Source organism: Malus domestica, chromosome 10 (assembly GCF_042453785.1).
Source record: "Malus domestica chromosome 10, GDT2T_hap1".
NCBI classification, from domain to species: Eukaryota; Viridiplantae; Streptophyta; class Magnoliopsida; order Rosales; family Rosaceae; genus Malus; species Malus domestica.
The window spans coordinates 5904414-5918171 of NC_091670.1; the positions used below are offsets into that span (position 1 = coordinate 5904414).

A 13758-nucleotide genomic window follows, 5' to 3' on the forward strand; every position below is an offset into this window, starting at 1 on the left:
GGATTTAAATCAAAGACAAAGCATAGCATTACTTACAAGAAAACATGCATTATTAATCCATGAAAACTACGCCTTCCTTGGTCGCATTCTGCAAACCTAATAAAAATATTATTTTCTTTAGATGTGTATGTGTGTCTTTCTCCTTCACTTTATATTATTTGCAACAAATTTTCAGTGTTCATACATCTACCAAGACAAGTATTGTTTGGTAATATTCGGGGAGTGAACTGCCGATTTCTTCTTGAATTTTCTCTTAATTTTGACAAAAGTCATAGTTTATAAATTGACATGTACCAATTCTCTTGTTTAGATTCATAAGTAAATAAATTTAGAATTTCCGCTTGAAAAAAAACTTGACATTTGGGACTACCATTTCTTAAGTTTAAATTTCATGCAAATAAGTATCATTTCTAACTTTCTATGAATGAGAATTTAAAATGACAAATTTGTAAAATATAATTCACCAAAAAAATAATGTTAGATTTACCATATATTTGTAATACATTTTAGTTTCACTTCATGTAATATTCAATCAACACCTAAAAAGGTAAAATAATACTTGATAAGATAGAATCTTTAATTAATGTGATGTTTACACATTCACTTAACACATCTCGTACGGTATACCAATATTGATATATGACTAGTCGAATGAGGATACTCTTTGTGAGCATCCTGGAGATTTTCAAATTGTGTCTGTTTATCGTACATTGCGTGATTAATTTTCGTCAGTTACTATTCATATTTAATTTTAAATAAAAGTATTTAAAATAATTTCTGATCGCACTATATACGATAAACGGACACTATTTAAGGATTCCTAGAATTCTCACAAAAAAGATCCGAAGAAGATCCTCATTCTGACTAGTCAGGTTAAACTAAATAAACCTAGCAAAAATGTTACTCTTATTAAAAATTATATATCACATTTATACCGTATTTTTAATAAGATAGATCCATTTCTGTTTGTGGGCCAAACATATATTAGAAAAGTTGAGTGCCAACCGAAGCTTAATCGTTAAGACTCTTTTTTTTTTTGTCAAATGCTAATGATTTTTCAGTTGACAATTACAGGTTAATTTTGTTTTTTTGTTTTTTTTTTAATTTTTGAGCCGAGCGATAACATTAGTAAGTTAGATATTAAATTATTTATCAACGGTGTTTGAACTCATGCCGTCATGTAAAAACATAATACTTTTTCACTACTATAGTAAATGATCAATTGCTGTTTTATTTTTAAGGAACTTTAATAAAAAGCTCCAAATACTGTTTATTTTAACGAAAAATCACATTTTTACACTAAAAAGTCAATCCTGATACTATTCACTTTACCATTTATTTTGTTTATATCGTTAAAACTTAAAGTTTTGAAACTCTTTTCATTGGTTTTTCTTTATTTTTATTTGGTGCAAATAAATTGAGCAAAATACATAAGATTAGCAGTCCAGTTGGTGACTTTGTTTTGACTACCTTCACTATCTCCTCAAACGGGAAAGAAAGAGACTGTTTGTGCCAGGCCCAGAGCCTCCACTAACCAAACCTAGAGAGAATAAGGAGAGAGAGAGAGAGAGAGAGAGAGAGAGAGTGAGTGAGTGCAAAAACTGCCTCTCACTCACTGCTGCTGCTGCTCTTTTGCTTTTTGCTGGGTTTTTCTAGTTTTCCCTCTGCTCTTCTTAGTTTCTTTTTTGCTGTGTACCTCCCTTTGCATGTACTGAAAAAAAGGAAATAAAAAACCCATCTTTCCATTCCTATCACCATCTCTGTTTCTTAACCTATTCAAAAGTATTGCAGTACAGAATCTCTCCCATCTTCTCACAGATCCAGCTGTAAGTCCCCTCCCCTCTTCTCTCTCTCTCTCTCTCTCTCTCTAACTTGTACAATTTCTAACTACTATTGCTTGGTTTGCTTTGTATCCATTTGTAAAATCTCAAATATTGCAATTTATCTGACTTTTGGATGTGGGGTTTTTCTGTTCTTTGCAGATTCCATCCTCATTGTAGTTTAATGTTGGTTATGAATGTTTCTGATTGGTGGGTTATGGTTAATTTCTTGAATTTGCAGCTTCTGTGATCCAGAGTTGATGGATTGGAACTCCAAAAGTGATCAGAATTGGTTTTGCGGTAATCTATGTTGAACCCGGATATCTGTATTACTTATTTCACAGCTTTGGAGTTGGTCATTCTTGTTTTATGACTCGTTGAGGATGATTCCGATTTCGCCACTGGTTGCTTCAATCTTTAGCTTTTTATAGACAGCAATAGTCGTCCGGAGTTGGGTTGGCTTTAACTCTTGAAGAGGCTTCAAGTTCTTGTCTTTGGATTTTGTATGAAATATACTTTGTGGCTCATCAACACAATGGGTGGGATGTGCTCCAAGACGAGGAGATCCACTGTAGACGATGTCAATGTAAATAATGCCCCCAATGGAGGCATTCCTACTGCTAATGGCCATCCTAGTAATGGATCTCGTGGTCTGCCCCCGAAATTGAATTCCAATTCGACTCCATCCCCAGTTAGTGAAGGCGTGGATAAACAATTGCGAGACCCGTTTATGTTGCCGGAGACAAATAATATGGTACCTTATGGGCTCATTACAGATGATGTCAACGACGGGATTCCTCACTTGTCGAGGACCTTATCGCACAAAAATAGATCTAACAAGTCTAAGCAGGCTGTGGCAAAGGTAATATTGACTTTTTTATGTTAATTTTTAGTCCTTCACTTCTTGTTGTGTTGGAATGAATGATGTGAAATTGCGGTACGCACATTTTAGTTTCTATACCTTTGGAACCACAAATTGTTCCGTAGCAAGTTGGGATGGAACTGTTACTCTAAAAGTGTAGTCATCAGAATGAGGGTGACAAGCTGTTCAAAGACGCCAGTTTTATGAGTTATTGCGTATTGAGTTGGGCTTTAATTAGGTTGAGCGTGAAACTTGGACTAGAAGAAAAGTTTGTCCGTCTGTTTCTCCCACTTGGTTTGGATTGAGGGAGTTGACTGGACTTGGTGATAATACAAGTGAAATACTTTAAACACGAAAGTCTTTCAGGAATTATCAGGGCTTTTTCTAGATTGTCTTTTGGTTGAACAAATATTTAGAACACGTCATTAGAAAGTAAGGAAGGAAGTATGAAGGAGCAGATTTGAGCTAGGGTATTCCAGTATCTACCACACTATTTAGTGAGAAGAATATAATTATAGGCTTTTGGGGAAGGGATAAAGGCTCTAGTTTTATGGAGGTGTTGAACAAAGGCTGTGTCTTGACTCTTGGGTAGTGTGAATGCAGAAAAGTAGAAGGTTTTTTTGACAGATAAGGGGAGAGGGTGGAAGCTTTGTGGAATAGAACAGATATTTGGAATTTTTTGTGGGTTTCGGTCTCCAGAGGAATTCTTTTCCCGATTGGAGGGCCATTATACACAGATCAAGAGCTTCACAGAAAGATGTTCCCATTTGTATGTGAAAATCTTTTTCAGGGGATGCAACTCAATTATAGGGATGTTCCCTTTTAATGTTATTTTTAACTATTTACCATCGTTGTCATATCAGTTTATCCGTTATTTAATTCCTTTTCTTATTATTCATTTGTTATAGGTATCAGAAGTAAGCTCCCTTTTGGGCCGGGCTGGTACTGCTGGCCTTGGGAAGGCAGTGGAAGTATTGGACACCCTTGGTAGTAGCATGACGAATTTGAATCCAAGCAGTGGTTTTACCTCAGGGGTGACAACAAAAGGGAATAAAATTTCAATTTTGGCTTTTGAAGTCGCAAACACGGTTGTCAAGGGTTCAAATTTAATGCAGTCCCTTTCTAAGGATAACATCAAACATCTAAAAGAGGTTGTGCTTCCATCAGAAGGGGTACAGAATTTGATATCAAGAGATATGGATGAACTCCTGAGAATTGCTGCTGCTGACAAGAGGTTGATAATTGAAAATTCCTTGTATAATTTTCGGAATGATCGGAACAAGCTATTACTATTTTTATTTCTTAACATGTGTTTATGTATTGAATAATTGTACATGAAGGTTGGAGAGTTAATATTTTGTGGTAAAATTCTGGCAGAGAAGAGCTCAAAGTTTTCTCGGGAGAAGTAGTGCGTTTTGGAAATCGTTGTAAAGATCCTCAGTGGCATAATCTGGATCGCTATTTTGAAAAGTAAACCTATACAGAAATTTGATATTTTCCTCATGTCTGTTTCTGTTTAACTCCTTAGACGATGTTCTGACACTGCCACCTGTGCTATCTCCCAAATGTTAGGTTGGGTTCAGAAATTACACCACAAAGGCAATTGAAGGAAGATGCGGAGACAGTGATGCAGCAATTGATGACGTTAGTTCTAAATACAGCTGTAAGTACACGTATAGAGAATGCAACCTCTAGTAGCAGTTGATGACATTATTGACTTACCTTAGAAGTTTCTGTAACAGCATGCACATGTTGGAGAGAAAAATAATAATATTTTAATATCTCCTTTCCACTGGGAAACATATTGGCATAAGAATGTCATTGGATTAGTTTTACATTATTGTTTGTAGTTATCTTGAATGAGGTTCCCTCCTCAAGCTATGTGCTTTCTTGTCTGACATGGTTGAATTCTATAACTAGGATATCAAATGAAACTGAATTAAAATGCTTCATATTATGGATCAAAGAGGCTGTTTCTCCTCGTTTCTTTGTTTCTGTAGCGTTAAAAGTTGATAACTTTCCATATTTTTATATTTTGTCAGCTGTATTCTAAGTATAATAGGTTTTGTTGCTTGAAGTACCAAATATTTGGTCAATCATCTATCCGTATGAAGATTACAGTTAATTACTCAAAACGTTGTTTAGCTTTGTTGTAGTCCTAATTCAGTTGAAGGGCTTCCAAGCAAGACAATCAAATTTTCTGTTCTGCATTTAGGATTTAGCACTCTTTAGTGTTGCAGAATCATTAAACAAGCATTGGTGGTGTCAAAAAATGTTACTGCAACTGCTGGGCATATGTTGTTCCTTAGAACTTTACTGAACGATAACTTAAAATTTAGTAAACAAGCATTGGTGGTGTTAAAAAATGTTACTGCAACTGCTGGGCATATGTTGTTCCTTAGAACTTTACTGAACGAAAGCAAACCTTTTTCTTGGTTACAGGAATTATATCATGAGTTACATGCCTTGGACAGATTTGAACAAGATTATCGGCGGAAGCTTCAAGAGGAAGACAACTCAAGTACTACCCAAAGAGGTAACTTGCATCTTGTATTTCCTTTACAATGTCATATGAAAATTTATCTATATATTTTGGTCTTGTAGGTTAATAAAGTTATTCTGTTTTGTATTTATCCAGTCTTTTTTTTAGTTGATGACTGAGTGTCATAAAGAAAGGAGTACAGCAATCTACTTTCTATACATTTGTATGTCTGTGGAACTGTAGATTTTTCCATGGTCTGTTTCGGCAGTTCTCATATCTAATAATGATGCCAAGCTAATACTTGTTCTGAAGTTTGTTCATTATGTAATTTTTTAATTGTTACTATTTTGGTATTTCCGGATTTTTTCTTTGTTTGTACCTTTATAATGCCGTGCCGGGGAACTCAAATGTTTTTCCATTGTTGGTCTAAGCCAATAAACCTTTAATACCGGCGGTTGGCCTCATCTAAACGTGTCCTACAAAACCTTCCATATTTTTGAAATTTTGATTTCCTTCTATTTATTGTTTTGTTTGCAACGAAATGATTAGAGTTGCCTGAAAGTAATTTTGGTTTATTGTGCCTGTATATTCTTGTCACGTGTAGGAGATAGCCTTGCAATCTTGAGAGCAGAGTTGAAGAGTCAAAGGAAGCATGTGAGAAGTTTGAAGAAAAAATCACTTTGGTCCCGAATTTTGGAAGAGGTAGCAAGTCAATATTTCTATTTGTGTATCTCACCTAGGTGCAACTGAAAATAACTTTCTGTTGATCGAATGTAGCACACATAAAGTGGATGGTATATATTTGTTAGTCACAAAATAAAACTTTGGAAGCTTCAATTTGCGGCTAGAGAATGCACCCATATATTTTTAAGTACTCTTCTTCCGAATGTCTAGAAGGGATGTCATAAAAAGACATTAAAGCCTAAACCACTTGAGGAAAACAAATTACTTAATTGGTTTTTTGGAGAAAAGAAAAAAATAAACAAACAAAGCCAGCGATAGGGAGGGGACCTTTACTTTTATTTGATTTAAATTTTTTGGTTCTGAAGAAATAAAAAGATTGTTTTTTTTATTATGACATTTTGAGAATATTCTAGGATGTGTGAATTCTATGTCTTGTGTGCTTAAGTTCTGGGTTGTTGAATGATGATTGTGGGTGCACTGTGCCAATAGAATTTCCCTTGAAGTTCTCCAACTATCCTTATATCTCTTATTTACAGGTCATGGAGAAACTTGTCGATGTTGTTCATTTCTTACATATGGAGATTCATGAAGCATTTGGAAATGCAGGTATGTGTCAAAAGTTCGGATGGAATTTTTTATATTGGTATTCTAAGTCTGCTTGGAGTCTGCTTGGAGTCTGCTTGGACAGTTGGGAGTAGGACAGGAGGCTGAGAAAGATAATGCTATTTCTTGTTTTTGATTAAATTTAATACTTACAAAACAAATTTGCACCTGACTGCTAAAAAGTTGGCATGGTTGAATTAGTATAAAAATTTAAGGGAATTGTTATTTGCACTCCAAAATTCTCATTGTGCACTCATCACAAGTGTTTTTCTTTCTAAATTTTGGAGTGCTAATAACAATTCCCAAATTTAAGTGTAGTTGATATATGGTATGGTATTGGAACCACTCCAATCTGGTAAAGATAACATCTCAAAATTAAAGCTAATGTCTCTTGTAATATATCTGTACATGTATTGTTTATCTCTTGTATTCAATTGTGCATAACAATTATTTAGAAGTTAATCGTAGTGTTCAATTATTAAGTGACTTTGTGTGAATTTTGTGATCATGCAGATACTGATAAACCTGTGAAAGGTTCTCAGAACAATCACAAAAAGTTGGGGTCTGCTGGTCTTGCCTTGCATTATGCAAATATTATCACTCAAATTGATCTTCTTGTGAGTTGATGATGTTATATTCATTTCCTAAATTTTCAACCTTTGTGATAATATTTTTTCTTTTCTTTTACTTCAGTATAAACAAGTATTTGGTATCGTCAGTGAACTGCTTAAAACGGTGGTGAAAATACAGTTTTTTTACTGTAAGCTAGCAGGTTTTAAGTTTCAATACCTTTTTAGGCTTCGATGTGTTTAGGATGGGGGTTATCTTAGTGTGGAACAACCGACTTTGAGTGTGAGAGTGGGTTGTATCCAGGTCAGTTTGGGAAACGTATTTCTGTGGGGTTATGCAACCTCTTTTTCTTAAGTGCCAAAATCCTTCTGTCTGTTTCTCTCCGTACTGTTCTTTTAAAGTTTTTGCTACCTCTAGACTATTTTTTTAATGAGCAGTCCTATGCCTGGGGGATTTCAAGCGTGGTTGTAAAGTATTGGGTTCTGATTTCTGTCAGTTGGATTCCATATATGTAGGATGTTCGGACAATGTATGTGTATTAGCTTTTCTTCTGTTGTGTATAGCATAACTAGCAAATAGCAGGTTATAGTAGTTACCTGGTCTATGACAGGAAGTTTCCCATTTTCTGTTAAAGCACAATAATCATTCTTCCCTTCAATCAAATGTTATGTTTGCTTGATAAATGGGAATTTTATGCTTTATATCAGATCACTTAGGCCATGACCTCTGAGGTAATGTTTGAATGTAACCAGGTGTCTCGATCAAGTTCTGTGCCTTCAAACACGCGGGATACTTTATATCAGGGGCTCCCGCCTGGTGTGAAATCAGCTTTGCGCTCAAAACTACAGTCATTTCAGTTGAAGGAAGAGGTATCTATAGTTTTATTTAACAAGTGGAATTATTAACAACTCAGCCTACATTGTATTTTACTACCACAAAGTAAGCTCATATTTGTATGCCCTTGCATGTACTGATCTATAACTTATCTTTGAATGCTTTTTCTTTTCGCAGCATACAATCGCTGAAATTAAAGCTGAAATGGAGAAAACGTTGCGGTGGCTAGTTCCCATTGCCACTAACACAACCAAGTAAAGCTTCATTTGCTTTTCTTTTATCCCCCTTGACTGGAGTGGTTTAACATATTATCCAATCTTTTTGGTGGCCACATTCTTCGTTTATGACAATGTTTATTTTCACAACCATCTCTCATTTTCCTTCAATTCTGTTTACTGATTACTCTTTGCGATGAGTTTTATGTAGAGCTCATCATGGCTTTGGCTGGGTTGGAGAATGGGCAAACACTGGGTGAGTTCTTAATTGCAGATTGCCTTCCATTTACTTGAGATTTCCTGATATTTTCTTAATTTTATTAGTTGTAATTCTTTAGGTCCGAGATGAACCGAAAACCTGCTGGTCAAACTGACTTGCTGAGGATTGAGACACTGCACCATGCTGATAAACATAGAACTGAGTCTTACATTCTTGAACTGGTGGTGTGGCTTCACCATCTCGTCAACCAAACGAGGGTTGGAAACTGTGGAATAAGATCTCCTGTTAAATCCCCTCTTTGCTCCCCCAACCAGAAGGCAATTCAGTTATGTATGAACAAAACCAACTGCTCATCACCCATATTAACAGTTGAAGACCAAGAAATGCTTCGATACGTAAGTAAGAGAAAACTGACACCGGGGATTAGTAAGAGTCAAGAATTTGACACCTCAAGGACCAGGTTCAGCAAGCATAACCGGCTGAGCAAGAGTAGCAACCACTCCCCGACAAGTGAACGTAGGAAGGATCCATTTCCAATCAGGAGGCCATCCTCCGTTCCTATCATTGACTTTGATTTCGACCGGAGCAAAGCACTGGATGTCATTGATCGGGTGGACACAATTCGAAGTATTTGAATGCACAGGCGAAGTGGTTCTTGTGTATGTATGTCTTGTAAGTTCATCTGCGGCATTTGTCCCTGTCGTGTGCTCTTTGTTGTGGCGGTGGCGACGCATGGAAGCGGGCATGGATGCTGAGAAACGAGAGAAGTCATGGCCGTTTTGAATGTCAAAATGTAGGGTGAGAAATGTATTTTGATCAATGTAAGTTAAATTTCTGTAGATGGAAAGGATGCTGGTTTTATACTTTCCTTAGTGGCTGGTATGTACAGAATATTCAATTAATAATCCAAAGTTCATGCTTCTCCACTGCTCTCTCAGAATACACTAACAATTAACATGATAGGATTGACACTGCTATTAGGGATGGGCAATGGTTATGACGGGCGGGTAACCGTAATTATTTACCCATAACCGTTTATGTTCATACCCGCATAACCATTTACCCGTTGGGTAATTACATAAATGGTTATACCCATCAAGGAAGAAAATGCCGATAATATCGGCGAAATATCGTCGATATTATCGGTTTTTCACGCAATGGATATTTTAATAGGTATCCGAATGGTTTTTGTCAAAATATTGCGATATTATCGATAATATCGCGATATTTTGGTTTCTCGACACTCACAACCAAGGAAGAAAATATCGGTAATATCGGAAATATCGGTAGTACGAAAACACGGAAATATCGATGGAAATATCGGGATAATATCGATATCGATAAAAATTACATGGAAACCATGGAAATTGTAAGAAAAACTTGGAAATTTTTAATGAAACTTTGTAGGATGTTTATTTAGTCAATTATCTATTAGTTTATCACAAAAAAATTGGAAGGAAATGCATTGCATGATGGATTTAACTGATTTAAGTTGATTATATAGCGAGCTGGCAAACATTGTGAATGTAGAAAATATGTAGTAATTAATGAAATAAGTTTAAACACATCATAATCATTTATATATAATTAATTAGTACAATATTTGGAGGTTTTATTTAGGATATTAAAAAAAAAAAAGGGAAGTGAATAAAATGATGAAGAATAATGTGCCGAATTTGACACTTTAAATTTCTTACACATAAGCATGCGTCTAGGCGTTGAAGTTCCAAATTATAGTATATCAATTAACGATTGAAAATCAATACATTGAATAAGACTAAACTTTAATTTGGATGCCGATTATGTTTTTTCAAGTTTATATAAAGTAAAAGAATTGAATTTTGGAAGCCAGGAGTGTGTCAATTGAATTTTGGCCGGCGTGCAAGGTATCAATCTCTTCGTCTCGTCGAGTAGTACAACTTTCCTTTTTGTTTCACTCAATTTCGTTGAGTATTGAAAAAGTTATACTCATTTGAATCTTACCCAGTTTCCAGCGACCTCAGTGGCTTTCGAGGCAATTTCCGGCCAAACCACAACGAGTCAGACGTGTGTGAGGTACCATTCTCTTCGTCTCTTCGAGGGCTACAACTTTCCTTTTTGTTTCACTCAATTTCGTTGCGTATTGAAAAAGTTATACGCATTTGAATCTTACCTAGTTTCCGGCGACCTCAGTGGCTTTCGAGGAAATTTCCTGCCAAACCACGGCGAGTTGGCCGGCGTACAAGGTATCAATCTCTTCGTCTCGTCGAGTAGTACAACTTTCCTTTTTGTTTCACTCAATTTCGTTGCGTATTGAAAAAGTTATACTCATTTGAATCTTACCCAGTTTCCGGCGACCTCAGTGACTTTCGAGGCATTTTTCGGCCAAACCACGATGATTCAGACGTCGTGTGAGGTACCATTCTCTTCGTCTCTTCGAGGGCTACAACTTTCCTTTTTTTCTTGCTTGATTTCGTTGAGTTTTGACAAAGGTATGGCCGTTTAAAGTGGGTGTAAATTTTCGGCCGAAATTCTGATTTTCTCTCCCATTGGGCGAGTCCCACATCGCCCCTATAAAACCCACATTCCCCTGCTGAGAAAAGCATAGCTTGTTCGGCCTTTGGGCTATGATCAAGTGAAGTATGTGTTGAGTTTTCTCAACATATTTAAGTATTTTTTAGTATTATATCGTGACATTATCGATAATTTTGAAAATATCGTGATATTATCGATAATATCGTGATATTTTGACGAAAATAATTTGGATAGTTAAAAAAATATCGGACCTCTGAAAAAACGATAATATCGGCGATATTTCGCCGATATTATCGATTTTTTCTTCATTGCTCACAACCTCACCGGAGAATCGGAATAACTCCGAGCAAGAACGAAACCTGCAACCAAACGGAACAAAATCATCACTATCTTTCAACAAAAATCACCACTTTATACCAAAATTAGTGACAAAATTACACTAATCCGAGAAGCAAGGGCTTGAATTCGAGCAAGATCTGGAAGAAAACAGTAGAAGCTGAGAAATCGAGTACCTGACCGACAGTTACAGTGCTAAAGATCATCATCTTTGGAAGGCCGCGGATCGGATGGAGCTGAGAGATCAATGAGCAAGCATTTCACAGATCGTATTCGATCAGCGGCTGAAAGAGAGGAGAGAGAGAGAGATAGAGCGTCAGAGGGAAGAAGAAGGTGAAAAACTACTGAGGAACAGAGACGCATCTGTGAAGATGAGGGAGGAGACAGTGCGGGGAGAGAGAGAGAGAGACTTTAACATACCACCCAAGGTGGACGGGTAGTGGACGGGAGAATTAAACAAACAAAACCATTGGCTTTGATGGTTGTAACTTGTAATTATGAGGTGGACAGGTGACGTGAAAGAGGTGAGGTGCACCTCTGATGGTTTTAACTTTTAATAATGAAGGCCATCCATTTATATTTTTAAAAGTTTAGGATATTATATATATATATATATATATATATATATATATATATAAATGTTATATAAATTATTTAGATAATATTTTGTTTTTTTTTACTAAGCAAACAGATTATATTCGAACCCTCCCTTTGTCAACCACGCACTTGGGCTTTATCCAACTCGCTACAGATGTGTTTGTGATTGCATATTCAGCCTGTAATATTTATATGGTCGTTAAGATGTCTGCAAGGCTTGCAAGCTAATATTTATTATCTAGGATAAATTTCTATATTTTAAAAAACACCAAGGTGAAAATTTTGAACCTCATAGGAACTCTATGTGGTACTAAGTCACTCATGTATCTTACCATGCAATGTATAAAGTGTAAAATATTGTACTAATTCATTATATATAAATGATAAAAAAAAAAGACTTCTTTCATTAATTACTACATATTTTATACACTCATAATGTTTGTCAGCTCGCTATATAATCAACTTGATAATGTTAAATCCATCATGCAATGCATTTCTTTCCAATTTTTTGTGATAAACTAATAGATAATTGACTAAATAAACATCTTGGAAAATTTCAATAAAAATTTCCAAGTTTTTCTTACAATTTCGTGGTTTCCATGTAATTTTTATCGATATCGATATTATCCCGATATTTCCATCGATATTTCCGTGTTTTCGGACTACCGATATTTCCGATATTACCGATATTTAATACCTTGATACCCATAACCATAACCGTTTATAAACGGTTATCCATACCCATAACCGTGTACCCATTTAACCATAACCATTTATCCATTTAACCATAATCATAACCATTTACCCGTTTTTTCGCCCGTTTATCCTTTTTACCCATTTACTGGCAATGGGCCCCCAAACGAGTTCACGGGCTACGAAACTAACGTCAATGTCATCGGAAGATTTCGCCGCGTGGAAGATTTGCTTGAGGGCGACGATTTTGGAAATGGCAAACAGTAATTTGGAGAGAATTGTCCGGGGCAGAAACGACCTTTTGGGCATTTTATCTTGAATGTCGGGCATTGGCATCACGACTCCTTTCTTGAGCATCGACTCCCGGAAGAATTTGCCCGGCTCCACCCATTTTTTCACCAAACTGCCACTAGCCGCCGTCGGCCTTGGTGAAGCTTTTGAAACTTACGGTCTCCTTCTTGGCGTAGTCCTTGAAAGTCGTGTTCATGCCGTAGATCTTGAACTCGATATCCTGCCCCTTCGCGCCCTTCCTGTACCCGGTGAACGTATCCGACCCGATATTGAACGACTTGCCGTAACTCGTGAAATCCATCTTCTCGCCGTTGGAGTTCTTGGCGTACGACTGAAACGAGTCGTCGCCAACATTGGCACTTTCTCTATAGCTAGTGAATGTCTCGACTCCGGCATTGCCTCCGTCGCCGTAGCTCTGGAAATTGTTTGCCGAATTGTTCTGGTCATTTCCGTAATTACTGAACTTGTCATTTGCTTCGTTCCCAGATTGGCCGTAACCCGTGAACCCGGACCCTGACGACATTGGCGTTAGTTTCGTAGCCCGTGAACTCGTTCGGGGCCCCATTTAAGAGAGAGTGGTGGAGAGAGAGAGTGACGGAGTTGTAACTTATTCTCCGAGGGTTTTTAATTTTTTTTTTAAATTTTACATATATTAAATTAAATGGGTAAATGGATACCCGTTATAACCGCGAATATTACTCATAACCGATGGATACCCGTTATAACCACGGATAATACCCATAACCGCCCATTTAAATTTCATGGATAAACGGTTATACCCATAACCGTTTATTTGTCTAAACGGTTACCCATAACCATAACTGTCAACTTTAAATGGGTGGGTAACAGCGGTTACCCACACCCATGGGTATTTTGCCCATCCCTAACTGCTATACCCTATTAAAACTGTTTGTACTATACTTGACCAATCCCGAAACTACTGAGCATCGGTCAACGTTATACCATCAAGGGCCCAGAAGAGTTTCCCTCCAACTAGGAGGCCAATCACAGTGCGACACGTGTCAACATCAGAAGCC

The 13758-nt window shown here is 36.7% G+C and overlaps 1 protein-coding gene and 1 pseudogene across 3 annotated transcripts; one reads left to right on the forward strand and one right to left on the reverse strand.

Moving 5' to 3' along the window:
* The first annotated feature begins 1441 nt into the window (after positions 1-1441).
* On the forward strand, positions 1442-9216 carry LOC103412013 (protein PSK SIMULATOR 1-like). 3 transcript variants are annotated; one of them, XM_029109446.2, is made up of 13 exons: positions 1442-1826; positions 1983-2682; positions 3591-3916; positions 4060-4152; positions 4255-4345; positions 5125-5218; positions 5769-5866; positions 6385-6454; positions 6965-7068; positions 7774-7890; positions 8033-8109; positions 8282-8326; positions 8409-9216. In XM_029109446.2, the coding sequence occupies exons 2-13, from the start codon at positions 2326-2328 to the stop codon at positions 8923-8925; spliced, it is 1989 nt and encodes a 662-aa protein (XP_028965279.1). In that variant the 5' UTR covers positions 1442-1826; positions 1983-2325; the 3' UTR covers positions 8926-9216. The 3 variants fall into 3 exon arrangements, with proteins under 3 accessions (XP_028965279.1, XP_028965278.1, XP_070661770.1); XM_029109445.2 differs by having other exon boundaries at positions 1453-1826; positions 2062-2682; XM_070805669.1 differs by lacking the exons at positions 1442-1826; positions 1983-2682 and adding an exon at positions 3223-3451.
* Positions 9217-11124: 1908 nt separating this feature from the next.
* Positions 11125-13463, reverse strand: LOC103412017 (polygalacturonase 1 beta-like protein 1; annotated as a pseudogene).
* Between the last annotated feature and the right edge of the window lie 295 nt (positions 13464-13758).